This window comes from Mesoplodon densirostris, chromosome 11 (assembly GCF_025265405.1).
Source record: "Mesoplodon densirostris isolate mMesDen1 chromosome 11, mMesDen1 primary haplotype, whole genome shotgun sequence".
NCBI lineage: Eukaryota > Metazoa > Chordata > Mammalia > Artiodactyla > Ziphiidae > Mesoplodon > Mesoplodon densirostris.
Window position 1 is genome coordinate 28,370,946 of NC_082671.1, and position 27,598 is coordinate 28,398,543.

A 27,598-nucleotide genomic window follows, 5' to 3' on the forward strand; every position below is an offset into this window, starting at 1 on the left:
GTACAGGAGGGGGGTGGGTGAAGGGGGGAAGCTCCTATATCTAGAGAGAAAAAGTTAAACTAGACAAGCTTGAGATTATTTTAATAGTGCTTACACGTGTGCACGTGAACGCACACACACAGAGGACACAGAGTACTGGAAAAAACTACACCTCCTTCAAGGATTCCACCTAGCTTCCCCTCCTGCCCTCTAAATATGTGTGTTGCCCAGGATCCATTCTCAGCCCTCATCTTCATTATAGGTAATCTTGCTGGGCTATTTCGGCTTCCACACAAATTCTTGTGCATATGAAATCCGAAATCTCCAATATGAGCCTCCTTATAGTTTAATGACATCCATAATAGTTACCACATAAGAAGCACATGTAGTTTCCCATCTATAAACATTTTATCTTTGTTTTTGTCCCTTAATCTCTAAATTCTTTTTTTTTTTTTTTGCAGTATGCGGGCCTCTCACTGTTGTGGCCTCTCCCGTTGCGGAGCACAGGCTCCGGACGCGCAGGCTCAGCGGCCATGGCTCACGGGCCTAGCCGCTCCGCGGCATGTGGGATCCTCCCGGACCGGGGCACGAACCCGTGTCCCCTGCATCGGCAGGTGGACTCTCAACCACTGCGCCACCAGGGAAGCCCTAGTCAACTGACTTTTGACAAGAGTGCCAAGACCATTCAATGGGGAAAAAAATCGTTTTTAACAAGTTGTGCTGAGACAAATGGATATAAAAGATGAAATCATACCCTTACCTCACTCAATATATGAATATTAAATTCAAAATGGATCAAATGTTAGGGGACCAAAACCGCCCGCCCTAGCCAGGCAAGATAGTAGACACTTGCACGAGTTACCTTAACAACAGGAGGTCCTGGTAAGGAATGAGGAACAAGCTATCATCAACTGGAAGAATTCGGGAAAGGTCAAAAGGAGAGGGGAGATGCCAGCCCATATGTCCTACCAAGCTCCCAGAATCCTTCTCGCTGGAATCCATCTTGGCTGAGTGATGCATTCACCACCAGGAAGGACCCTGAGTCAGAGTGACTGGCCAGAGACACCCCGGAAACTAACACCATTACCATAAACCCTGAGACTGTGAGCCATGTGGCAGAGCGGTCCTCCTGGGTTCCCTTACCTTCCTGCTCTCCACCCGGGCGCCCCTCCCCAATCAAGTCTCTTGCTTTGTCAGCATGTGTGTCACCTTGGACAATTCATTTCTGAGCGTTAGACAGGAGCTTACTCTTGGGCCTTGGAAGGAGTCCCTCTTCCTGCAACACAAAGACCTAAATATAAGAGCTAAAACTATTAAAACGCTTAGAATAAAACATTGGTCTAAATCTTCACCACCTTTGATTTGGTAATGGATTCCTAGATATGACACTAAAAGGAAGGGAAAGGGAAGGGGTGAAGGACACTTACTGGCAGTTGTACACACTTTTTAAACCCAGTTAGCCAGATCCTAGTCACTGGCAAGTTACTTAATGTACTAACTTAAATGGCCACATTTATTACATGACCATGCACACAGAAAGAAATTGGAGATGCAATCATTATAGAAGAAGGGAGTAGATGTTGAAAGACAGGTAGCAGTTGGCCATATGCCATGATTTAACTCATCAGCTGTCTTTTCATTAATATCCTCAATTTCCTTATCTCCTAGTCCTCTTACACACTCACTGACAAAACTCTAATCCTAAATTGATACAGCTACTGCCATCTCTACTCTTATACTTGGTCTTCTGAAAAAAGCCATAAAACTATGTGGCTTTTAGTGTCTCTATAAATTCATGATTTTTAACTTTGGCTGGGCTTTTTGACTCAGGTGGGTGACCAAAATTGATTCAAAAACAATCTTTATAATTCTTTGATTCATAGCACCTTGTAAAACCTTAGATGGATTTATCACTTTAACTGCTAGCATATAGGGTTTTTTCAAATTAATTATTTATTTATTTTTGGTTACGTTGGGTAACATAGTTTTGCTCACTAAAATGGTCCTCAAAATAAACTTTATAAAAAAGAGGAATTAGTATTCTGAAACAGGTGACTCAGAACATTGCCTCAGATCAAGAAAATCAAGGCTGGGCAGTGGACAAATTCTAAAGAAATAATACCTGGTAGTCAGAATTTTTTAGTCTTCTTTTAATGAAAGAATAAGTTATATTAGCCTGTGTGCTGCAGTGTGCTGCAAATTCTTCTGGGTCTTTCCAGCCAAAATAAACAGAGGGTAGATTTAATAATGAAGAAAGAATTAATGAGGTGAAATTGTCCCCCTAAATAGGCAAATGCTGATAGCAAAAATGGTAAAATGAAGAATTTCAAAAAAACATCATTTAGAAAGTAAAGCAAAAAACAGATGGAAAAATGCAATCCCAACTAAAATTAAATTGAGTGCTATGAGATTACCAGTGCCTTTCTGGTGGGAAGATGACAATTATACAGGCTGTGGCTAAGAAACAAACCCAGAGAATCTGATTGCCACTGATTTTGAAGATATAAAACAGGGAGAGGACAGCTATGTGGCTGGTTTTTTTCCCCTGACACAAAATACTCCAGCTTTTATTAATTAACATCATGCATCTTAGAAGACACAAAAGATGAGGTAGCAGAGCTGGGAGAGCTCCCTGAATAAACACACAAAACAGAGCAGACGGGCCTCAGGAAGCCATGTGAGCAGAGGGAGGCAGCATCTTCTGGGAGTGGGCCTGGACCCAGGGTTGCTCCAGGATCTGGGCCAAGGGCAGCCTCCCAGAAGGCTAGTATTTGAGCTGCTTGAAAATCAAGTCCTGGCTTCAGAAGGCATTGGTGGGGGAAAACTCACATCTACCTTTAGTATGCATTTGGAGGTCTCAGTGAGTGAGGTGCTTTTGAAGGGTGGATTTTCCACCAGCAGTTCATAGTAGAGCATTCCAATGTACCACAGATCCACCATCTTATTGTATGTTTTCCACCATCTTATTGTATGTTTTCCCCTCTATTGTTTCTGCAGTCATGGAGTTGTCTGCTCAGGCTGTCTCCACATTTGAAACTTCTCTTCATGCTTTAATCTACTACAATCTGGTTTTCACCCTCTGTTCCACACCAGCTACTCTTGCCAAGAACATGCACCTTCGAGGGATGTAATGTACAACATGATAAATATAATCAACGCTGCTGTATGTTATATATGAAAGTTGTTAAGAGAGTAAATCCTAAGACTTCTCGTTTCAAGAAAAAAATGTTTTTTCTATTTATTAAATTTTGTTTCTATATGAGATGGTGGATGTTCACTAAACTTATTGTGTTAATCATTTCATGAGGTATGTAAGTCAAACAATTATGCTGTACTCCTTAAACTTATACAGTGCTGTATATCAAAGTTATTTCAATAAAACTGGAAGAAAAAATAAACTTCTGGGAAAAATTTTTTTAAAAGACCTATAATCTGAGAACTATAAAACATTGATGAGGGAAATTGAAGATGATTCAAAGAAATGGAAAGATATCCCATGCTCTTGGATTAGAAGAATTAACATTGTTAAAATGGCCATACTACCCAAAGCAATCTACACATTTAATTCAATCCCTATCAAATTACCCATGACATGTTTTCACATAACTAGAACACATAATCTTGAAATTTACATGGAACAACAAAAGACCCAAAATTGCCAAAGCAATCCTAAGGAAAAAGAACAAAGCTGGAGGAACCAGGCTCCCTGACTTCGGACAATACTACAAAGCTACAGTAATCAAAACAGCATGGCTTTGGCACAAAAACAGACATATAGATCAATGGAACAGAATAGAGAGTCCAGAAATAAACCCATACACCTATGGTCAATTAATCTTCAACAGAGGAGGCAAGAATATACAATGGAGAAAAGACAGTCTCTTCAGCAAGTGGTGTTGGGAAAGCTGGACTGCCTCATGTAAATCAATGAAGTTAGAACACTTCCTCACACTGTATACAAAAATAAACTCAAAATAGTTTAAAGACCTAAATGTAAGACCAGATATTATAAAACTCCTAGAAGAGAACACAGGCAAAACATTTTCTGACATAAATTGTAGCAATATTTTCTTATATCAGTCTCCCAAGGCAAAAGAAATAAACACAAAAATAAACAAATGTAACCTCATCAAACTTAAAAGTTTTTACACAGCAAAGGAAACCATAAAATAAACCAGAAAAGACTACATGCACCCCAACGTTCATAGCAATACTATTTACAATAGCCAAGACATGCAAACAACCTAAGTGTCCATCAACAGATGAATGGATAAAGAAGATGTGGTGTACATATACAATGGAATATTACTTAGCCATAAAAAATGAAATAATGTCATTTGCAACAACATGGATGGACCTAGAGATTATCATACTGAGTGAAGTCAGACTGAGAAAGACAAATATATGGTATCACTTATATGTGGAATCTGAAAAATAATACAAATGAATCTAATATATACAAAACAGAAACAGTCTCACAAACATAGAAAACAAACTTATGGTTACCAGAGGGGAAACTTAGGGGGGAGGGATCAATTAGGAGTATGGGATTAACAGATACACACCGTTATATATAAAATAAACAACAAGGATTTCCTGTATAGCACAGGGAACTATATTCAATATCTTATAATAGCCTATGATGGAAAAGAATCTAAAAAAATATATGTATAGCTGAATCATTTTTCTGTACAGAATTGTGAATCAACTATACTTCAATTTAAACAAATTTAAAAAGTAAAATAAAGTGTATATACTGAAAAAAAAGAAAGAAAAGAAAAAAATAGAGTACTCTCTTCTGTGTTCCAAATTCAGTGACATTTCTGTGTCCACATCTTACTCGACTTTGATCTCTCAATGGCACTGACTTGGTCCTTATTCTTTCACCCCTCAAACCTTCTCTTCTTTTTTTCCCTTCAGATGTTTCTCTCCTGGTTCTCCTTCTACCCACACTGACTGGTTCCTTCTCTGCAGGCTTTTCCTCTTCAATTCAGGCTTTTTCTAGGGGTTCCTCAGGGATAGGTCCTGGATGCCTTCTTTTCTCTATTTACACTCTTTCCCTAGACAATCTCATTCATTTTCTTCGCCTTAAATACCATGTAATGCTAATGATTTCCAGAGGAGAATTGTTTATACCCCCCAAGAAGTCTTTCTTAATTCTGGTCTTACATCCAATTTTCTGCTTAACATTTCTATTCAAATGTTTCAAAACTGTCTTGAACTTAGTATGTCCAAAATAGAACTCTTAATCTCCTGAAACTCCCTCCTAGTCTTTCCAATCTAACTAATGGCAAACCATAATCCCAACCGCCCAAGTCAGAAAATTAGAGTTTATTCATGATTCCTTTTTTTTCGCTCCATCCTACATCCAATCTTCAACCAAGTCTTGAGACTTCTTCCATCCCCTCTCCCAATATATCTTGAATCCATCCACTTCTTTTTCCTACTGCCACCACCTCAGTCCAGGTCACCATTTTTTTTCTCCTGGACAATCACAAGAGCTTCCTAACTAGTGACCCTACTTCTATCTTTTGATACCGCCAAACTTTTTTACTCATAGTAGTGATAGTCTTAAAGTATAAATCAAATAATTTCATTCTTGACTAAATAACCAATAACCTCCTGCTGTGCTGAAAATAAAACCCAAATTCCTCTCTTTTTTTTTTTTTTTTTTGGCTGTTAGGCAAAGGAAATCTTCTGAACAGATTCAGGATCTCTGTATAAACTCCAGGGCCATCAAAAACCAAGAGAAGTGGAATATTTTAGCAGAAAGAAGCAATTAAGAATTCTATTCAAGTCTTGAAGAGTTGAGTGCCAGGCCAACCTTAGGCACAAATGTGAATCAGATATTTGTGTTCGGTGTTCCTAGCCTTCTCCTTTTCAACCATTCAGTTCCTTCCTTGGTGTAACTCTATCAGAATCAGGAAAAAACAAAAAGCAAATATAACTGTAAGTTTAAGTTTACTAACTTTTTGCTTTTTAAACTTATTTCTAATTATTAGATGATAGACTTTATTTATTACCAAAGAAGTTTCAGACATCATTGAGGGGGATTAGAAAGAAGGGCAGAGGATTTAAAAAGTCCTTTCTGAGAAGCTCAAAATCACAACTCATGACCTATCAGCTCTTCTGACTTTAAGGCTGATTCAGTTAGTAGGGCTATTTAAAGATTTTACTAGTTCGTGCTGAGAAGCTACACAGAAGTATCCTGTCTCTTCTTGTTTCTGTGTGTTATGAAACTCATTTCCCTTGGAAAGTTTTTTACTCTGTGATTGTTTGCACTTTGAAAGACCAGATTCTTTTTTTTTAATTGAGATATAATTGACATATAACATTATATTAGTTTCAGGTGTGCAACAGCCAAATTCCCTATTCTAACCTGCAAGGTAGGCACAGTATCTGAGTATGTCTCCAGTGTTGCCTATCTCTCTAATGTAGTCTTAGGCCATCTCCCTTTTGCTTAATCAGCCTCAGCCTCTGATTTTTATTCTTTGCACTCACCAAGCTCCTTTCTGCCTTAGGTTTTTACATATGCCGTTCCCACTCCTTAGAAAGCAATTCCTTTACATTTTGCATATCTGATTCCTCTATGTTCCTTAGATACTAATATAAAATCATTTCTTCAGAGAGATCTCCATTGATTATCCTGTTATTTCTTTTTTCTACCTCAATTTTATCCTTATTTTTCTTTAAAAACTTTAAAAAACAAACACACAGATGCTGCTTATTAGGTGTTAAATACTATTCTATTCACAACAATCTCATTTGTAGATTAAATTATTATCCCTTCTTTAAGGATGAGGCAACTGGTGGTCCAGTGGGTAAGACTCCATGCTCCCAATGCAAGGGACCCGGGTTCGAGCCCTGGTCCCTGGTTGGGGAACTAGATCCCACATGCATGCTGCAACTAAGAGTCCACATGCTGCAACTAAGAAGCCCACATGCTGCAACTAAAAAAAAAAAAAAAAGTGCTGCATGCTGCTACTAAGACCTGGTGCAGCCAAAAATAAATAAATTTTAAAAAAAAGAAGGATGAGGCAACTGAGGCACACACAACTAATAAGTGGCAAATTGGGGTTTGACCCAAGCAGACTAAGCTTGTGCTCTTAACCACTATGCTGTATCCTGCCTGTCAATGTCACAATTTGGAATTATTGTATTAATTTGTCTTTTTTGTTGTTGCTGTCTGTTTTTTTTTTTTGTTTTGTTGTTTTTTTGGTTTTTTTTTTGCTGTACGCGGGCCTCTCACCGCTGTGGCCTCTCCCGTCGCGGAGCACAGGCTCCGGACACACAGGCTCCGCGGCCATGGCCCGCGGGCCCAGCCGCTCCGCGGCACGTGGGATCCTCCGGGATCGGGGCACGAACCCGCGTCCCCTGCATCGGCAGGCGGACTCTCAACCACTGCGCCACCAGGGAAGCCCTTGCTGTCTGTTTTTTATTCATGTTATTGTCTGTCCCTCCCAGAACATAAGCTCCATGAGTCAGGGACCTTTGAGCACTGACATCTTATTGGTCATTGATTTCACAACGCCTAGTGTTGTATCTAGGACATAGTGGGTACTTTATAAACATTGGTTTAATGAATGAATGAGAGCAAGAGAAAGCAATATTCATGCTGACAAAGTTGGTGAAAAGTTGGTTTGAGGTACTAGACCACAACAATACAATTTTTCCCTAAATATTTGTTAGAATGTTGCATAAATGATTGGAGGCTGTTAGGATAAAGAAATATGAGGGAACCCTGTTTCTAGGAATGATTTAAGAAATTATTTTCTAGATACTTGTCATTGATTTATATACACATATATATGTATGTGTGTATATATGATACGTATGACATATATAGGAAGAAAGAGAGAAATATAACTGTGCAGTACTGGAAGAGTATGATGTATAAGGAAATGTTTACCTTTTTTCAAGTTTAATACGAACGTAGAAAGGATCAAAGTTGTAATAAACAAAATCTTAAAGTATTAAAATAGTGTACATGTCTGAATGAAGTCAGGCTGAATATATTAACAAAAATATATCAATCAGGAAAATGGGGCAGGATAGAGCATAGGCAATGGGTGGCAATGGAAACTCAGAAAAGTCACAGAAGAAAACTCCATTCTTAGTTCTATCCAAAGGAAGGGAGACACAAGCAATCTACTCCAAGTGTTATGACCCCTTTGAAGGGCTGTGCTTATACTTTGTGGAGTGAGGGACCTCCAGGGCATCCTGGGAAGAAGACAGTTTTAGCTAACTGCAATTACAGGCTTCCTCTCTCTTCAGCAGTTCATGGTCATTCATCATTGTAACAGAGAATGGGCACTATAGGAGCACACAGGGGTGGGGAGGGGTGTCTCAACTGCAATGAGGGCAAGGCTGCACAGGTGGAATGGAATTCATGGTGGTCCAAAGTTTCAAGTGTTTTCTTTCTTCCTTTCCCCCTTTCCCTTCCCTTCTCTTCTCTCTCTCTCTTTTTGATCAATCACAAGAGACTATTCTGTTGGAATTGTGAGCATGTGGAAGGAATCTTTTTTTGTCTGTTTTCGGAGACAGTGAAAATTACATCCAGAGAACCTATTAGTCAAGGCTTTGTAAGGACACTGTCATTTGCTCTTCCACACCATCAACCATTGATTTTTTTTTTTTCTTTACCCTGGACACAACGATGGGAGAGTCTTGCATTCTAACTCAGAAAGAGCGTGTGTGTGCGTGTGTGTGTGTGTGTGTGTGTGTGTGTTTGAACACCTCTTGGCCACTGAGAAACAGCTCTGTGACAAGTGCCACCAGGAGACAGGGAAGGAACTGGTCAGATCCTTGATCCCACAGCCTACTAGTTACACAGAAATAGCTCTTTTTCTGCTCCTATTGCTTCCTTTCTTCTTTGGTTGTTCTCTGTTCTCATCTCTTCTTCTTCATTCTTTACTCTCTTTCATTCTGACTTTGCCTTCATCTCCTTTTGTGACTCTTCATCACTCTTTGCATTTATCAAAGTGGTCATTTTACGAGCATATAATATGTAGTTATTGGTTTTGTTGAGTGAAGGTGAAGCCAACATAATGATTCAGGTTATGGCTGTAGAGTTATGGTTAAATTTTGGCTTCATCAGTTAAGAGTTGCCTGACTTTGGGCAAGTTGCTCAACTTTCCTGTGCCTTTCTTTCACCACCTGTAAATTGAGGATAATGGTTCCTACCTCAAAGAGTTGCTGTTAGGATGGGAGAAATTTCATGTACCATACTTCAAAGAAAGCTTAGCACGTGGGCTCCAGAACTATTAACTCTTATTATTTTAAGAATATTTATTGTAGAGTACTGTGGATACTGTATAGAGGGAATTTCATGCAATTTTTCCTTATTGAAGAATCCGTAGAATAGAACTACTGGGGCAAGAAATAATTGTACCCAGAGGCTTCTGGGTGCATGCATTATAGAGATCTTTTTCTGAGTAGTGATGTTGTGATAAGCTGGGCACAGAAAGCTTGGGTGAGGGCAAGCAATCTTTAGCAAAGACTGTCCTGTAATAAGGTTATTTGGAGAGAGCGTGAGGTGAACCAGGCCACGTAGGGAAAGGAGGGGAGAGATGGGAAGAGGAAAGAGGCGGAAGGGGCGGAAGCGGGAGCGTTGGGCGGGGGCGTCTGGAATGCTTTGGAAGCACAGTGTTTGGGTGCAGAAGGCCAGGGAAGGATGCCGCGAGCCCAGGGGGTGAGCAGGAGGATGCGCGGGCCCCGAGCGCGTTAGTTACTGTTTGCTTCTCTTTGAGCAAGGCGCCGATTCCAGGCAGCTTCCTGAGCTTGGGCTCACGTCGCAGTGAGAGAGCCGGGCGCCTAAGCCATTCTCCGGGGGCTCGACGCCCACCCGGGCAAAGCGCTGGGAGGAACTCCTGCCGGCGGCGAGCCGGGCGGGGCGGGCCAGGCCTGGCTGGGGGTCCCTCCCCGCGCGCGGGGCCCCTCCCCGCGCGCGTCCGGCCGACTCGGCATCGGTCCCGCGCACTCGCGGTGCAGCCCGGCGGGAGGCGCCTCCGGAGGTTTCCGTCTGGTCCCTCCCCCTCCCCCCGCGCCGACTCCGTCCGCCTCCCCGCCCCCCGTTCGGAGCCCTGGCCAGGCGCGGAGGGAGGGAGAGGGCCGACGCTGCATCATTCCGCACCCGCTGCGGCGCGGCCGGACGGAGCAGGTGGAGCGGGCGGGCGCGGCGAGCCGGAGCGCGGGGCCCGAGGAGACTGCAGTGACGCTGCCCGGAGACATGGCGGCCGTGCGTCTCTGAATAAGCAGAATCGGAGCCCCTCGCCGCCTCCGGCCGCCGCAGCCTGACCATGCCGCACGGCTGTTGACCGCACGCAGGGGCCGGCCCGGAGGACACATGCCGCAGCAGCTGCCGCCTCGCCCCTGATCCTCTCCCCTGCATTCTCCATGTTGCATTTCTCGCCGGTTTCTCAGGCGGTGTAGCCGCGGCTGCCGGAGGGGCAACCGGGGCATTGCTCTGCTCGTACATCCAGCCACACGTTTCTTTTCCATTTTCATCCTTCCCTCCTTAGTTCCTTTTCCCTTCCCCCGCCTGCTTTGCATCCATCTCCCATACCCCGTTACCCCCTCCTGCCTCCATCCGCCGGGGCTATGGCCGCGGAAGAGGTATTGCAGACTGTGGACCATTATAAGACCGAGATAGAGAGGCTGACCAAGGAGCTCACGGAGACGACCCACGAGAAGATCCAGGCGGCCGAGTACGGGCTGGTGGTACTGGAAGAGAAGCTGACCCTCAAACAGCAGTATGACGAGCTGGAGGCTGAGTATGACAGCCTCAGACAGGAGCTGGAGCAGCTGAAAGAGGTGAGTTGCCTGTCACCTCTTCCCTGCTCGGCCCGGTCCCCCTCCCTCAACTCCCACTCATCATTTATTAAGAAGTCGGAAAGGATGCTATTGAAAGGACTGTTTCTTCCTCTTAGAGCTCTTTGTAGATAAGAGAAGATTGAAAGAGTCCATTGTTTTACCCCCAAGAGAGAAATTGCCCAGGAAATGAATGTATAAGCTGGAATTTGGGAGGCGATGGTTGTTCAGGCTGTGCGGGAGGGAGATTCATAAGAGTCCTCAAGCCTCAGCACTCTAAGGCGACATTCAGCTGGGTTGGAATGCGTAAATCAAACTTCTCAAAACTGCTGTTCTATCACATCCAGGTTTCAGTAACAATCCCATAATCCACAAAGTCGATGAGTGGGTTTGTGTTGAGGACCCACGGTTTCAGGTTGTGGAACCTATGGTACCTCAGCCTTCTGCTGAACATAATCACTCCTTGATGAGATTGGGAACTGTTAGGAGAACTCCTTGCCAATCCCGTTTGACAAAGACTTGAGCAATCTTCATTCTCCTTGTCTTTAGTTATTCTTGTCATCCGGCAGCAGGAGAAAAACAACTCTACTGCTGGGTGTTGCTGCTGCCTTGATTTCACCTCTGAGTGAGGGTGGGCCATGCCCAAAGTCTTATAAGGTCACCCTGAACAGGGAAAATTTAATTCCCCTACAAATGGTGTGAAAGAATGGTGTATATCAGATGAGTGGGTAGCCGTGCATTTCACGTAAGGCTCTTCTGTTTGAAATGACTGTATGTATAAAACCAGAATGTCACAAATGGGCCATGTATATATAACACTTGTCCTCTTTGATCTTTTGGTATTTGGCTTCTTTTAAAGACTGGCTAATGTATTAGAAGAAAATAAGTAGTGAATATCAAAAATTTAGAAGAATATACATATTGTTGAAGGAACTCAGTCTCTTTTACCCAGTTCCTGGGGTACTATGGGTAGCATAAATGTAAATGTACACACCGCTTTTCTATGTGGCATGTCTTTATTTTTAGGTGCATATTGGCATTTAAAATATTATTTCTAATTTGCTATATAATGTTAATCAAACACGTTTTTATTCTTATAATGTACTCAAACAGTTTTTCAAGGGGTGTCTTGTTTTGTGTATTACATTTAAAAAACATGATTTATGACAGATCTAATCAATTTACCTTCTAATTTAGTACATAATATGGTAAGCATTTATAGTTTCAGGTATGTCTTATTTTTATTCTGATGCCTAGATGCCAGAAAATAAACATATGGTAAAAACCCTAACTAGAAATCTGATTTTTTGTGCGTTAGGCTGTACATTTCTAGTTCATTTTGTTGTTGTTTTTGTTGTTGTTTTGTTTTGTTTTGTTTTACCATGTACACGTCTATTAGCTACAGCTGGACTTAATGGTATTTTCCAACTTAGATTAGGTCTTAAGCTGATACGTTTAAATTCAGTGATGCTAAACCTTGTGAAGTCAGGAAGGTGATGGTAATTTTCAGAGATGTTTTGATGTTGTCTACACTTATCAACACTGCTTTACCAAGACAAGGAAGTGCAAACCAGGCAGTGTTAGCTACCACCTCCTTGATAAAGGTGGTAGACTTAATTTAATGAAATGGACTATAACTGTTAACTGGCCTTCCTGCTTGATTCAAATAACCCTACTAGGGTTTTTCTGTGTCATTGTATTCATCGTGCATAGTAAACCTTAATGCAATTGTCTTTTGCCTTCACTGGACCATGAGCTCTTAAGGCAAGGAATCTGTCTTAATTTATATTGCATCCAAAGTCTTTAACACAAAGCCCAGCACATAGTGAGCATACAATAAGTATCTTATGAAAGAATAAATTTATACTGGAAGAAGATATACTTTATCAAGCATTCACTAGTCCATATTGGTTAGTGTTGGAGAAAGACTAAGAAAATTGAGAAGTATAGGAAGTGATTAGTATTAAACACTACCTGTATTACTTTCATCAGCAGTAATAGGAAAAATGACAAAAAGTGTTTCGTAAGAATAGTGTAACAGTGTTTTATTAATAGAGAATAATGCAAATACCAATTATAATTTTTTTCTATAAAACAGTGAGGTGTATTTTGTTCTGTACAGCAGGAGGTTAATAAAAGTTTATCAGGATTATTTTCGCCAAATGATACTTGTTTACATATGTATTTTGAGTTGCATTTAGCATAAGTATAATTTAATTTTATGTTCCCAATGAACTGGCTTATACTATTATATAAAAATATATTTTAAGGTAATAAAAAAATCATTATATTGATTATTTGATAGTGAGACCTGTGATTTTGATCCTTTAAACATGATGTATACTTTAGTTGGGAGTATTATTTAAATGAGCTAAATCAGTCTCAGTAATGTTTCCTGTTTGAAAAGTAAATCCAAAATAATTGTGCGAACTAAGATATTGCAGTGATGATATCATACAGAAGCCATTTTTGAAAAACGCGTTTTGTTAGTGCTCTGATTTTTCAGAAGGAAGTTTTGTTCATTTGCAGGTATATATAGGAAATGATGTTCTTGCTCTATACTATAAAACCAAGTATAAAATCTTTGGTTTATTTCCAGGCTGTTTCAACAGATATGATTCATTTAAAAGTAATTGGACCAGTTTATGGGAATGCCAACAGAAAAATACTGTGCTAAGTACAAGCTGGACGTTAGTAATTTGCAGTGTCGTGACACGGCTGTCTTTAAGGTCATGTTGTTTTCAAGAGTCAGTACCCAGCATTGCTGCTGCCCTCTTTCCCAGGCTGTATACAGCTCTGACGGTAATGCAGGTGAGCAGTATTGCTGAAGATGTGTAGAATCAAGATGATGAATTCATTAATTTTTTTCTAGTTATTTTCTTCCCTAAGTCTGGATTGCTCTTTGGTTTGGCCTCGTATCATTAGGGCTCTGCCCTGTGCCTACATGACTACTGTAATTCTGAAAGAACACAGTTGAAAGGAAAGTACTAATGATGTGAAAAGAATGACTTCTGACATCATCATAATATTCTGCTTTTCATTATCTTTGGGGAGCTGGACAAAGCACATGTCCACTAGAATACTTAATCACGGCTTTATGATTTCATGAATAATGCTTGCTTTTCAGTGGCCTGGGGGGCACCCATGCCCACTTATGTTTTGGGTCTGGCTGATTGTATGTTTGGGATGTGTGTAAATCAGCAGTGTGCCTGTCACCCAGGCCAAAATAGTGTTTGAAGAAGAGTCATGGCTCTACAGTAACTTGAAACTTAAAAATAAACATTCATTAAAAAAAAAAAAAAAAACTAGAATTCAAGGTTTTTGTTTTGTTTTGTTTTTTGTTTTTTTGCTTTAAAAATGTTTTAAATTTAAAATGTAGGAAAGTTTTAAAAGATCCCCTTAGAAAGAAATGATTCAGCATTCCTGGTAACATTTTAGAAAACATGTCCATGTGACAACTTTAGAAAGGTTTTGCAGCTGGGATACAGTGGACTGTCTACTAAGAATCTTCAACTCATTTTCTTGCTCATTTTCTCAACCTGACACTAAGGATAGACACCAGCTGCTGAGGAAGCACTTTGTGGACACAGCAGCTTTCCCTCTTAGAGCCAACTTGATGCTTTTTCAGGACTATAGTTAAATCATTCAAGAAATAAACACTGAACTGACATACTTTTAGAGATTGTCACATTAGGGACCTGACAAAAGCCATTTAACTACCTGAATTCATCTTTAAACAGAACTAATTTTTTTCCTCTTATGCTTAGAAAGATTGTTAGTTTCTCTTCTCTTTGTAAATTCTAAATCATAAAATCATATGGGAAAAAAAACCCATATTTCTTTTCCAGTCTATGAATAAACATAGAGAAAGTTAATATTGAATTTATTTATCTAAGCTAGTATTTTAATCTCTTGTTGTTTTTAAAGAAGACATGTTATACTTATCACATTTATTATCAAATTAATTAAAACATCTAAAGTATATGGACATATACTTTTGGAAAGTGTTTATAAGCAACCTCAACAGGCAAACATAGTCACTTTAATCATATTTTTTTTTGACCCAGTTTCTCTAACTTGTACCATTTTTCCTTTTTATTTCAACTCAAGATTTCATCCCTGGCAAAGTTATTTCTCAGATACCATTTAGCAAGATTTTATAATCTCTCATCACATTAATCATATTTGCATGAACATGTACAGCAGCCATAGTTTGAAGATTTTTTTCAGAATTTCATGCTTACAAATATTCTTCCCTATCTTCCCAGTAAATACACTTGTACTTTATGGATATTGCATTCCAAATTTGAAAATATGATAATTAACTTGCATGTTGAAATATATAGAAAAGACTTTCTTACACTTAAGATTTTACCTGTAAACATGGCTTTGAAGCAGAGAAGGGCATGAAGAGGTGCATAGTCTGACTGTGCACCTAATTCATTATGCTAGACTTCCCTGGCTCTCCAGTGATTAAGACTCTGTGCTCCCAAATGCAGGGGACACAGGTTTGATCCCTGGTCGGGGAAGATCCCGCGTGCCACATGGCATGGCCAAAAAAAAACATACAAAAAAAATTCATTATGCTAAAGGAGAAGTAGCAGGAGATGAAATTGGAAAAGTGGCAGTGGCCGTATTTTGTCTTGGGGATGGGGAATCATTAAAAGGAAATGAAAGGAAACAGTAGCTGTGTTTGGTGCCTTACATTTTATCTCATTTAATCTTCAAAGTAACTCAGAGGCTTATTGCCTTTTTTTACAGATAAGAAAATAATTAAAGCAATAAAGCATTGAACTATGTATACAGCCCCATTTAGGACTAGGCACTTTGCATGCCTTATCTGTAATTCTTATAGCAATCCTTTTACAAGGTAGATATGGCTTGCATCATACAGAAGAGAAAACTTGGTCTTAGAGAGGCTATGGGTCCTTCTCAGGGCCACAAAGCTAAGTGGTGAAACCTGGTTCAGGAAGAAGCCCACTTTCTTTGCACCTTACTACCCTGAGATGCTCAAACACCTCAGTCAACATGCAGTTTAGACGGTCATGGTATTGGTCGTAGAGGGTGGATTGGAGCTGTGCAGGGGCAGTAGGGGTAGTGAGGGGAGGACAAACCTGAGGGCTGTTTAGGAGGTGTAGGGTGGAACGCGGTGTTGGATGTGACTGGGTGTGGAATGTGAGGAAGAGAGTAGATTTGAGAATATCAGGATGGATTAGAAGGTGGTTGCATTCACAAAGGAAGGTTCTAGGGGGAAAGAGCAGTTTCAGAGGGTAAAGTTGATGCCTGAGTTACATGAGGTTTTTAAGTTCATGTTTTCTTTTTAGGGGAGGCATAAGTTGCGTGATAAAATACTCAACTCTCAGTTTAATAAAACAAATGAATAATTTGTGCAATTGGTTGTCATTTTATTCAAACCTAATTTCCAGCATATGGAATATATGAACAGTTTAATGATGTTTTCACAGTTAGTTTGACTGCATTCTTTTTTCTTTTTTAATATTTATTTATTTATTTTTGGCTCTGTTGGGTTTTCGTTGCTGTGCGTGGGCTTTCATTTGCGGTGACCGGGGGCTACTCTTCCTTGCGGTGCGCGGGCTCCTCATTGCGGTGGCTTCTCTTGTTGTGGAGCATGGGCTCTAGGCATGCGGGCTTCAGTGGTTGCGGCTCGCGGGCTCTAGAGTGCAGGCTCAGTAGTTGTGGTGCACGGACTTAGCTGCTCCGTGGCATGTGGGATCTTCCCGAACCGGGGCTTGAACCCATGTCCCCTGAATTGGCAGGCGGATTCTTAACCACTGCGCCACCAGGGAAGCCCGTTTGCATTCTGAATTGAGAGATGTATAAACTCATAAACAATGGGCAAGAAGCTGGCCTGGCACAGTGAGGAAAACCAGCCCTTGCAGACCTCTAGGGTTAGGGGTGCTGGGAGCAACAGCACTCACCCCCCACTGACTGATACTTGAGAGTACATTACCACTTTTACTTTTTTCTTTCTTTTTTTGGCCGCAAGAGTTTGATTGCCCTTTAAAAATTACCACTGTGGGGCTTCCCTGGTGGCGCAGTGGTTGAGAGTCCGCCTGCCGATGCAGGGGACACGGGTTCGTGCCCCGGTCCGGGAAGATACCACGTGCCGCGGAGCGGCTGGGCCCGTGAGCCATGGCCGCTGAGCCTGCGCGTCCGGAGCCTGTGCTCCGCAACGGGAGAGGCCACAGCAGTGAGAGGCCCGCGTACAGCAAAAAAAAAAAACACAAAAAACCATTGTGTAATTATGACAATTTGTGGCAACAATCCCAGTTGGATAAAAGCATAGACAAATAAATAGTTTCCCCTTCCTCTTCTCCCAGTTCTGTCTCTATTGCTAATACTTTGGTGAGTATTCTCTTATACTTGTTTTAAATAACTTTAAACATGTGAATCCATATGCAGGCTTCTTTGTTGTTCTTATTCTTTAGTTTTTATAAAAATAGACTCATGCCGTACGTATTACTCTGTAATGTGACATTTTTTATTTAATAGTATATCCTTTCAAAATGCAGATATTTCTAGGACAGGGCTGTATTTTTAAGGCACTGGCATTTCAAGCGTGAAGCAAATGGGACTGATTAGGGAAAAAAAACAGAGAGCTTCAGGGAGTATGGTCGGCACTGGAGACCACGAGGGGTGGGGAGGTGGCCCAGGGTCTGCCCTCAGGATAGCTTGGGTGGCCCTGTGAGAGAGAAAACTAGTGTAGGTGTGTGTGAAAGAAATTGATGGGATTTGTTTGGTTGCCCCATGGCAGGCCTGTGATATACCAAGGGAAAAGATGGGAAGTTTTATGGGTGAACTGGAAGCGATTTTGATTCCTTGTCTACTTGGCTGGTGTCAGACCTACGTGGACACCATACTAGGTGGCTGGTTTCCAGGGCTGGCAAGAGCTGGTCCTGCAGTGTGGCCACATCCTGTCCATGCTGGGTCTTGGGGAGAAGCCAGGATGATGCAGGGAGTTGGGCCTCATTACGTTAGCCCATCTTTGCCCTGTGATAGTTGAGTTTTTTTGTTTATAACTTTTCATAAAAAATTATTTTTATTATTATACTATTTTGGTTGTAATTGTAAAGATAATTTACTTTTATTAAAGACAATAAAGTACACAAAGGTATGAAGAAAATTAAAACCACCCATAATTTTTATTAGTCCAGTATTTTTAATCTGCATTGTCAACTATTTTACATTATATACCAATCAGAATTTTTTTTTCTTTAGATTGTCCATTACTTCTTTTTTTTTAAACACCGCCTTCATCAGATGCATGTCCGTTACTTCTTGTTCTGTTACATTTATTCATTCAAAAGTTTTTCTGAGTGGCTACTATGTTGACACTATGCTGCTTGCTGAAGATAAAAGGTTGAGCAAGACAGACAAGATGGAGCTGCCTGAATGGAGCTTACGGGGAGACAGTCAGGAAGCACACACGCACGTCAGATGTGAGAAATGCCATGAGTGAAGAGATGGGGGCTGGCTGGGGAAAGCATGATCAGGAAAAGCCTCTCCCAGGAGGTGACGTTTGAGCCCAGACCTGAATGATGAGAACAAGCCAGTCATGTGGAGATTGAGGGAAGTGATTTTTTAGGAAGCGGGACAAGTACAAAGATTGTGGAACTCTGTTTGTAGCTGTTAGGGGAAATGGTGGGTGACAATGCCCTGTAAAAATAACCATTCATATAAAGAAGATGTGGTACAATGGAATACTACTCAGCCATAAAAAAGAATGAAATTTTGCTTTTTGCAAGAACATGGATGGACCTGAATCAGGGTATTATGCTTAGTGAAATAAGTCAGACAGAGAAAGACAGATACTGAATGTTATCATTTATATGTGGAATCTAAAAAATAAAATAAATGAATGAATGTATCAAAACAGAAACAGACTCACAGGTATAGAGTACAAACTAGTGGTTACTAGTGGAGGGAAGGAAGTGGGGAGGGACAAGACAGGGATAGGGATTAAGAAGTACAAACTACTATGTATAAAATAAATAAGCTACAAGAATATATTGTACAGCAAAGGGAATATAGCCAATATTTTATAATAACTTTAAATGGAGTATAATCTATAAAAGTTTTGAATCACTCTGTTATACACCTGAGAACTAATATAATATTGTAAATCAATTATACCTTAATAAAAAAAGGAAAATTAGAAAAATATCACCATTCATTTGAAAAATGACCATCCATAAAGTAGTGTATTGCCTTTAGATTCTTCAAATGAGATTTTGGAACTGGACCTCAGAAGTATTTGTGCAGAGCCTAGATCCCTCTGAGGTCTTCTTTTTGAAGAGGTGACTTTCAATACAGATTACTCATTAGGATCAGCTGGGTGATTTATAAGACTACTGCTGCCTGGACCCCACCCTGAGACAGTTCAAACAGTCATTGGAGGTGGAGAGGGGCTTCAGTATATTAACCCCACTCCCCTCATAGGTGCAGCTAGGGCTGAGAGCCTCTCTCCTAGAAACTTCCAACTCTAGGAGTAAATGACTCCATAGGAATAGAAGTGTTTGGTAAGAAAAGCTGGGAAGTCATGAGCCATGAGGTATGTAAACCTCAATGGCACAGTCTTTTTACTTCTCTGTTTTCTATAAATGAAGACACTTGGGAAAGCCTTTCAGAAAACCAACAAATGTCATCAAAAACTTAACTATGTTAAGACGTAAAATAGATAGCTAGTGGGAAGCAGCCGCATAGCACAGGGAGATCAGGTCGGTGCTTTGTGACCACCTAGAGGGGTGGGATAGGGAGGGTGGGAGGGAGACGCAAGAGGGAGGAGATATGGGGATATATGTGTATGTATAGCTGATACACTTTGTTATAAAGCAGAAACTAACACACCATTGTAAAGCAATTATACTCCAATAAAGATGTTAGAAAAACCAAAAAATCAGAAAAACTTAACTATGTTACACAATTAAGATGCATGCTAAAAGTATATAATTTTCGATCCTTCAGGGTTGTTTGAAGTTTCCTTTAAACGTTATTTGTCTCCTTTGTTGTGTCTGTTTTGTTGCTCTATTCTGTTTGCAGTTGTTTATGCCAGCTTTACAAATTCATAAGTAGAATATTAGAAAAGAATTGCTTTGATGGATTGATCTTTAACTTCTGGGGTTATTTTCACTTGTTCTTTTGGTTATACATGCTTACTGTTTTCAAATATTATTTTATGGAGAAAAAGCACTACACTAAAATGTAGTATTTATCTGCTATGTTTCTATCTTTATATTTAGAAATGAAAAAAAGAAACCTGTTTACATTTATGGGAAGTACACAGTAACAGTAGCAATTTCCTTAAGAATGTTTTGTTGCGCAGTTTGGTGTGGGTCTGTAAATAGAAGGTTCAGAATATGGGTCTTTGTTTTTCTCCAGCATACTGCAGACTAATGTGAAATCAAATGCCACTGCTGAAGAGCTCTTAGCCATCCATTTTTGAAATTGAAAGAGGTTTATATTATAACATGAATGTGCTTTGTTGATAAGCCTCACTGATTGCCATTCTCTGGATAGTTTTAGGAGGTTTTTTGAAGTTGACCTCCATGTGAGGTAATTAGATGGAGACAGGATAAGTTTAATCTTGTACATGGCTTCTTTTGATGAACTGAAGGTACTACCATCTTACAGATTATCTTTGTGGCATACATGGCCATTCCCCCCCGCCTTTAAATCATAATCTGACATTCTTTCTGCTAATGCTGGTATGTGTGCAGAGCCTTTAAGCTCAAAACCTCAAGGAAATATAATTAGGAAGAAAAAGCAACCACTAGAGGGAGAGAAAAAAGGATATAACACACTTGAAAACTAATTATAAATGCTTTTAAATTGTTGGCCGTTTGGATTATATTTTTAAGTTGATAAATGTTATTAGTGTTGGTGATTCACAATTAACTCTGGTTTAATGATCTCATTCTAATGATCTGAACAACAAAAACCCCTTTCGTTAATATTTTAAAATAATTTAGAACTAAGACCCTTTTTAAAAAATATTTATTTATTTATTTATTTATTTAGGTTGCGCTGGGTCTTAGTTGCGGAAGGCAGGCTCCTTAGTTGTGGCTTGCCGGCTCCTTTAGTTGTGGCACATGTGCTCCTTAGTTGCGCCTGGTGGGCTCCTTAATTGTGGCATGTGTGTGAGATCTAGTTTCCTGACCAGGAATTGAACCCGCGTGCCCTGCATTGGAAGGCGGATTCTTAACCACTGCGCCACCAAGGAAGCCCCACAATTACACTTTTAGACAATGGTTATAGTAAGACATTTCAGGAAATGACAATGAAAAGAACTGTCATCATTGATCAATTCCAAGTGAAAACTTTTTAAGTTGCATTTTAATTTGTGATACTAATGTGATTTAGAAATATGGACACCAAAGTAAATACCATGAACAGGTAGGTCATTGCATAAAGCTAACTAAGGTTCACTCATTCTTTCCTACAAAAACAATATATTCAATACCTCCTATGTGTTAGGCACAGATCTAGGTGCTGAGAATACAGCAGAGACTAAACCCAACAGGAATATCCATGCTCATGAAGCTTACATTCTGTGGGAGAATGGAAGGGGAGACAATAAACAAAATGAATAAGTGAAATAGAATGTTAGATGGTCCTAAATGCTATAGAGAAAAATAGAGCATGAAACGGGGGAGATGGCCTGTGAAGTGGGGAAGGATCAGAGGAAGCCTCCTTGAGAGGGACGGGCAAAGAGGCTGCGTGGCTCGAGGGGTTGGGGTGGGGTGTGAATAGTAGACGAGGTCAGAGAGGGAATGGGTGTCAGTGATGCAGCAGCTTTTAAATTGTTACCAGGACTGTGGCTTTTACTCTTGAGTGATAGGGGAAACTTTTGGAGGATTTGAGAACAGGAGTCTGTGTCCTACGCCTTTTTTCCCCACCTGTGTGTACATTCAAGGAGACTGTAACCTCCTTCAGGGAAAAGGAGTTCAAATTAACCTGGTAGCTCATGAGATTTGTCGCATGCTTCTCCCTGCCTCCCCCACAGCGAGTGTGTAAGAGATGTCTGTGGTATTGCATTCATTTAGGCTGGAAGAAAAAGGTGAAGTAATTAAGACAGTTATTTTGAAAGAGGTTGAACTAGACTACCTGTTTTAAAAATAACCATTTGTTTGACCAATTAAATCCGTTTACTAAAAAATACACTGTGTTGACTTGCCTGGGTCCTTGAACCATAATCTTTACTTAACTTTCTTCTACTCTGTCCCTTATTCTGGACGATATGAGCCATTTAGTAGACCTTAGTCTAACGTGACATAAGGACAGTTTAACATTGTATTACTGGTTCTGTGCCCCAGTTGATATTCTAGTTCCTGAGGGACTGGAATGGATGCTGGTCATTCATGCATTCATTCATTTATGTATTAAATAGTTAGAGAGCATCAGTTATATGCCAAGTTTATGCTGGGTGTACAAAAATGAGGAAAACGTGGTCTTTATTTTTAAGTTAGTTATTTGCTGTTAGAGGCAAAAGACATGAACAAATGTGATTAAGGTATGTTATTGGAAAGATCATGGGTTTTTGAGTCAGAGCAAACTGTATTTGAATTTGGTTAGTAGCTCTGTGATCTTAGGCTAATACTTAAAACCCTACTAATCTCACTTTCCTCCTCTGTAAAATGGAGGAAGATAGTAACTATAGATGTTAAAGAAAAATCCATCTAAAGCATTTATTACAGTCCCTGACACCCAGTAAGCACCTGTTAAATGATGGAGGTGATGGTGATAATAATTCGTAATAATAACAAAATAGTAAAAACAATAATGTGTTGGCTGTGCTTGATAGGACACCAAAGTGGAGGGCAGCAAATTCAAAGGAATCAGAGAAGAGTTTCTGATCAGGGCGACGTGTGAAGGGGCATGAAGAACAGGGGGAATTTTCCAGGCAGATGAGGGGCCGAGTCCTTCGGGAAGAAGAAACAGCCTGCAAAGGAGGGAGGATTGGAGAGACTGTTGCTCTTCAGCATCTGTGCTGTTGCAGGTGGCATTTGAAATGGGATGACGGGTGGGAGATGGTTTGGGGCGAGGCGATGAAGGGCCTTGGAAGGAGGCTTGTCGGTTCCCCCACCTCGGCTCCGGCGTGGCTGACCATGGCGACGTCTGCCTGGGAAGGCTTTGCCCCTGAGCGCCAGGCCCCAATGACAAGATGAGAAGTACCTCCAACTAACAAGGGGTCTGGAAGTCTCTGCTGCTCCTGTGCCCCGTTTGGTGTGTTTTTGGGTTTGTTTTAGCCTCCTGGCCTCTTGTGCATTGGAGAGTGGCAGCTTCCCAGTCTTACCCCGTTGTGACCAGGTTGCCTAGTTGCCCCTTCAGTGAGGGTCCTCAGTGCCACTGTCCTTCCATGTGGCTGGGCTGCTTCTGCTCCTGAGAGCCCTCATCGCTCACCCACCCTCTGATTCCTCACTCCCTCGGCTCTGAGAGCCACAGGCCCTGCAGTCTTGACGTAGATTCTAACCTGTCGTTCAGACCCCGCATGTTGAGCTCTGTCCATACTAGACTTAATATTTCCTTGCTCATTGCCTTTGCTGTTTAGGACCCATGGCTGTTTTCCTCCTCTCTTGTCTTTTGTCTCAGTTGCCATTGATTCAGCTTCAACCTCCATTTTGCTGCTTTTCTACGAGTATCTCCTTTATGCCTCTGCAACGGGGTCAGGCCACTTGTGGGACTGCTAAGGAGCTTGATCTATATACCATGGGAAAAGCATCGACAGTGTCAAAGCAGGAGAGTAATATCATTAACTTTATGTTTGAAAAGAGTGATTTTTGGCTTTGGATTCTGACAGTACAGTGGTCTAGGACCTCTGACTAACCCTTCTGCTGGGAACAATTAAAAATGCTAGAAAAAATATAAAACTAGCCTTTAAAATGCATGAATGAATTGACTTCTTAGTAAGAATGCTCAGAGGCTACAACTGAATAAAAGCAAGAACCTTTAGATGTAAGCAGTACATCAGCGCTTTTGCCTTGAGTGCATTTATTACCTGTAGCTCTATAAAAATTCCGCCCTTGGTTATTTTGTTCTTACCAGAGTCACTGGAAAAATAAATTTCTGCACTAATTCCCAATTAACTGGTCTATTTAATAATAAATAATATCATACTCCTGTAAAATTTCAAACTTTTATGAAAAAGGCTCAGATGAACTGTTACCTAAGCTGGAATTCATTTCTTTTTATCATCTTATATTTTTTCATTTTTCATATTATGAAAAATGTAATTCTTCCTCTTCTTAGTTAAAAAAAACCCTTTATAGTGTTATTTGTGTTCAGGTAGTTTTAAATCAATAATCTTCTCCTTATGTTTATAGCTTAATTATATTTTCAAGTCAAAACTATTTGAGGTTTTTCCCCTTTATAATCTAATATTAACAATATGGAGAGTAAAAATTCAGCAATCCAGCATCACATTTAAAACTCCCTGTTTAACATTAAAAAGTAAGACTTCTCCAGTCTCTTTTTCTCCTTGTATACGTTTCTTTCTCATCTTTTATCCCTTCACTTTCCATTAACTTTACACCAGAATATCAAGGATTTAATGGATCATGAAAGAATGAACTCTAATTAGGAGAAAATTCCTGGGAACATTTATTAAACGTCAATGTGGAGGAAATCTTCCTAAGCAAGATACAAAACTTAGAATCAAAAGGCAAGACTGACACATTTGGTTACATAGAATTTTTTTTTTTTTTTTTTTGTGGTATGCGGGCCTCTCACTGTTGTGGCCTCTCCCGTTGCGGAGCACAGACTCCGGACGTACAGGCTCAGCGGCCATGGCTCATGGGCCCAGCCGTTCCACGGCACGTGGGATCTTCCCGGACCGGGGCACGAACCCGCGTCCCTTGCCTCGGCAGGTGGACTCTCAACCACTGCGCCACCAGGGAAGCCCTACATAGAATTTTTTTTGAAAACTGAGGTAAGCACCACAAACAAGAGTGGAATACAGACAACAGATTGGGGAAAAAAAAAAAGCAACATGATTGACTTACAAAGGATTATTATCCCTAGTATACAGCTACCCTGAGTTGATTGAAAACAACAATAATACCATAGAAAAAGGGGAAAGACTATAAGACAAACAGAAGAGGGTTTGCAGATAATCAATAAACGTGTAAAAAGATGCTCGATATTGGTAGTCAGTGAATGCAAATTAAATAATAGTGAGTTTTCACTTTTTTACCAATCAACTTAGAAAAATTTTAAATATTGATAATATACAGTGTTGCCAAGCGTGTGGGAATGTGAACATTCTTATACCTTGTTTGTGGGAGTATGAATTGCTATGAGCTTTGAGAATGTGATTTGGCAGTTTGTATTAAGATATAAAATGCACACAATACTTGGGCCCAACAGTCTCTCACAAACCATAGGTAATTGTATACCAGTCCTCAAAAACCATGCATCAAAGAGAAGCACTGGTTAGCATTTAGTATCTAATTAGACCCTATCTAAATGTGTGGAACATAAAAGGAATCAGATTATACTCATTCTTGCATATCCTAACAGATTAATATATGTTTAAATAAAATCATATCTTAAAATCTAGATGTAATTCCACACATCCCCTCTTATCACTTCTCCCTTAGCCCATTTCATAGACCTGGTTTGAACTTTTGATTTAGTGCTCTTGAAGTATGATTTTTTTTAACGTCTTTATTGGAGTATAATTGCTTTACAATGGTGTGTTAGTTTCTGCTGTATAACAAAGTGAATCAGCTATATGTATACATATATCCCCATATCCCCTCTTTCTTGCATCTCCCTCCCACCCTCCCTATCCCACCCCTCTAGGGGGGACACAAAGCGCCGAGCTGATCTCCCTGTGCTATGCAACTGCTTCCCACTAGCTATCTATTTTCGAAGTATGATTTTTTTTAAATTTATGTTGTATTATTTTTCAGTTCTTCTTGGTCTTGAAAATATGTTTGTGAACATTTTTGACAAAAAGTGATGCTTATTCTCTATTCGGGTGGATTCAGGAGTTGCTCCTCTCAAAGTGAAGGGACCGCCACCACCTATGCTTATTGTTGTCCTCAGAAGCAGTCATGCCATTGGACTCCTGACCCTATTGGCAGAAGAAGTAACACATTTACTCTGAGGTTTACAAAAATACTCATAAGAAAACCCTCTTTCACATTCTGTGAATGAGTTAAGTGATGACTTGGGAATTTTAAACTGTTACCTCTCCGTATTTATGTATTTATGTAAAAATAAAAGTTGTGGCATGTAAGAAACAACTCTTTGAGGGAGAGTCCATTGCAAAAAAGGAAAACGACATAGGAAAAAAATAACTAGAAATGAAGGTTAGATGACACTGTATGTCAAAAAGAAGCTTTTTAAAAAGTTCCTAATCGTAAATAAGAAAAATTACTACGGACATTTATTTATTTCACAGATGATTATTGAACACCTGCCATGTCCCAGGCATTGTAGTTAGGTGCTGGGGGTACAAAGTTCCTGCCCTCAGGGACTTGACATACCAGTGGGGAAGAAAAGCATAAAAGAGTAAGAAAATAAAGAAATAGTTTTGCATAATGACATGTGCTAAAAAGTGAAGAAAGCAGGGTAAAGGAATAATAAGACTGGCAGGTATGCTGGGTAGGCTATTTCAGAAATGAGGGCCAGGGCTTCCCTGGTGGTGCAGTGGTTAAGAATCCACCTGCCAATGCAGGGGACACAGGTTTGAGCCCTGGTTGGGGAAGATCCCACATGCCGTGGAGCAACTAAGCCTGTATGCCACAACTACTGAGCCTGCGCTCTAGAGCCCTCGAGCCACAACTACTGAGCCCACATGCCACAACTGCTGAAGCCCGCGCGCCTAGAGCCCGTGCTCTGCCACAAGAGAAGCCACCGCAATGAGAAGCCCGTGCACCGCAATGAAGAGTAGCCCCCACTCGCCGCAACTAGAGAAAGCCCATGCACAGCAATGAAGACCCAATACAGCCAAAAATAAATAAATAAAATAAATAAATTTATTTTAAAAAAAAGAAATGAGGGCCAGACATGGCCTTTCAAAGGAGACGACATCTCAAGTGATGAGAACGAACAAGCCTGGAAGAGATTTCAGTGTCCGGGGCTGAAAGTAACTGCAAAGGTAAAGACCTTGAGGTTTGAATGAGCTTGGTGTTACTGGCATTTTGGGTGCAGTAGTCCTTTGTAGGGTAGAACTGTGCTGTGCATTGTGGGGCTGTGGGGTTTCCTGGAGGGTGGTGAGCATCCCTGGCCCTGCCCACAGTATGCCAGCGTGTCCCCACTCTTAGGTCATTGTGATTACAAAAGCACTGTTGCTGTACATCATGGTGACTATAGTTAACAACAGTGTATTATATATTTGAAAGTTGCTAAGAGAGTAGATGTTAGTTCTCATCACAAGGAAAAAATTGGAACTATGTGAAGGTGATGGATGTTGACTTATTGTGGTAATCATTTTGCAATTATACATATAATTAAATCATGTACACCTAAAAACTCTCAATTTAAAAAGTAAGAAATAATAAATAAATAAATAAATAAATACAAAGAATAAACCAAAAAAAAACACCCTCACCTTCCAAACACCTCCTCTCCCCCCAGGGTGGAGCCATACTACCCTCAATAGAGAACCCCTACAATATGGAGGGAGGGGCTGGTGTGGATGTTAGAGAGGAGGATGGAGCAGTGGACAGCGACCAGGACCTTGAGCCCTGGCAAGAAGTCTGGACTTTATTTTAAGCATAACGGGCAGCCTCTGGAGTGATGTGATCTGATAAATATTTCAGGAAGATCACTCTGGCTCTTCCTT

At 40.5% G+C, this 27,598-nt stretch overlaps 1 protein-coding gene across 14 annotated transcripts in view; it reads left to right on the top strand.

Annotated features, from left to right (window-relative positions):
• The first annotated feature begins 10,139 nt into the window (after nucleotides 1–10,139).
• The window catches only part of BICD1 (BICD cargo adaptor 1), a 206,304-nt gene continuing 188,845 nt past the window's right edge, over nucleotides 10,140–27,598 (top strand). For all 14 annotated transcript variants that reach the window (XM_060112196.1, XM_060112195.1, XM_060112201.1 and 11 more), the window contains exon 1: nucleotides 10,140–10,791. In XM_060112196.1, coding sequence (XP_059968179.1) covers nucleotides 10,579–10,791 — 213 coding nt within the window. In that variant the 5' untranslated portion in view covers nucleotides 10,140–10,578. The remainder of the gene's footprint in view (nucleotides 10,792–27,598) is intronic.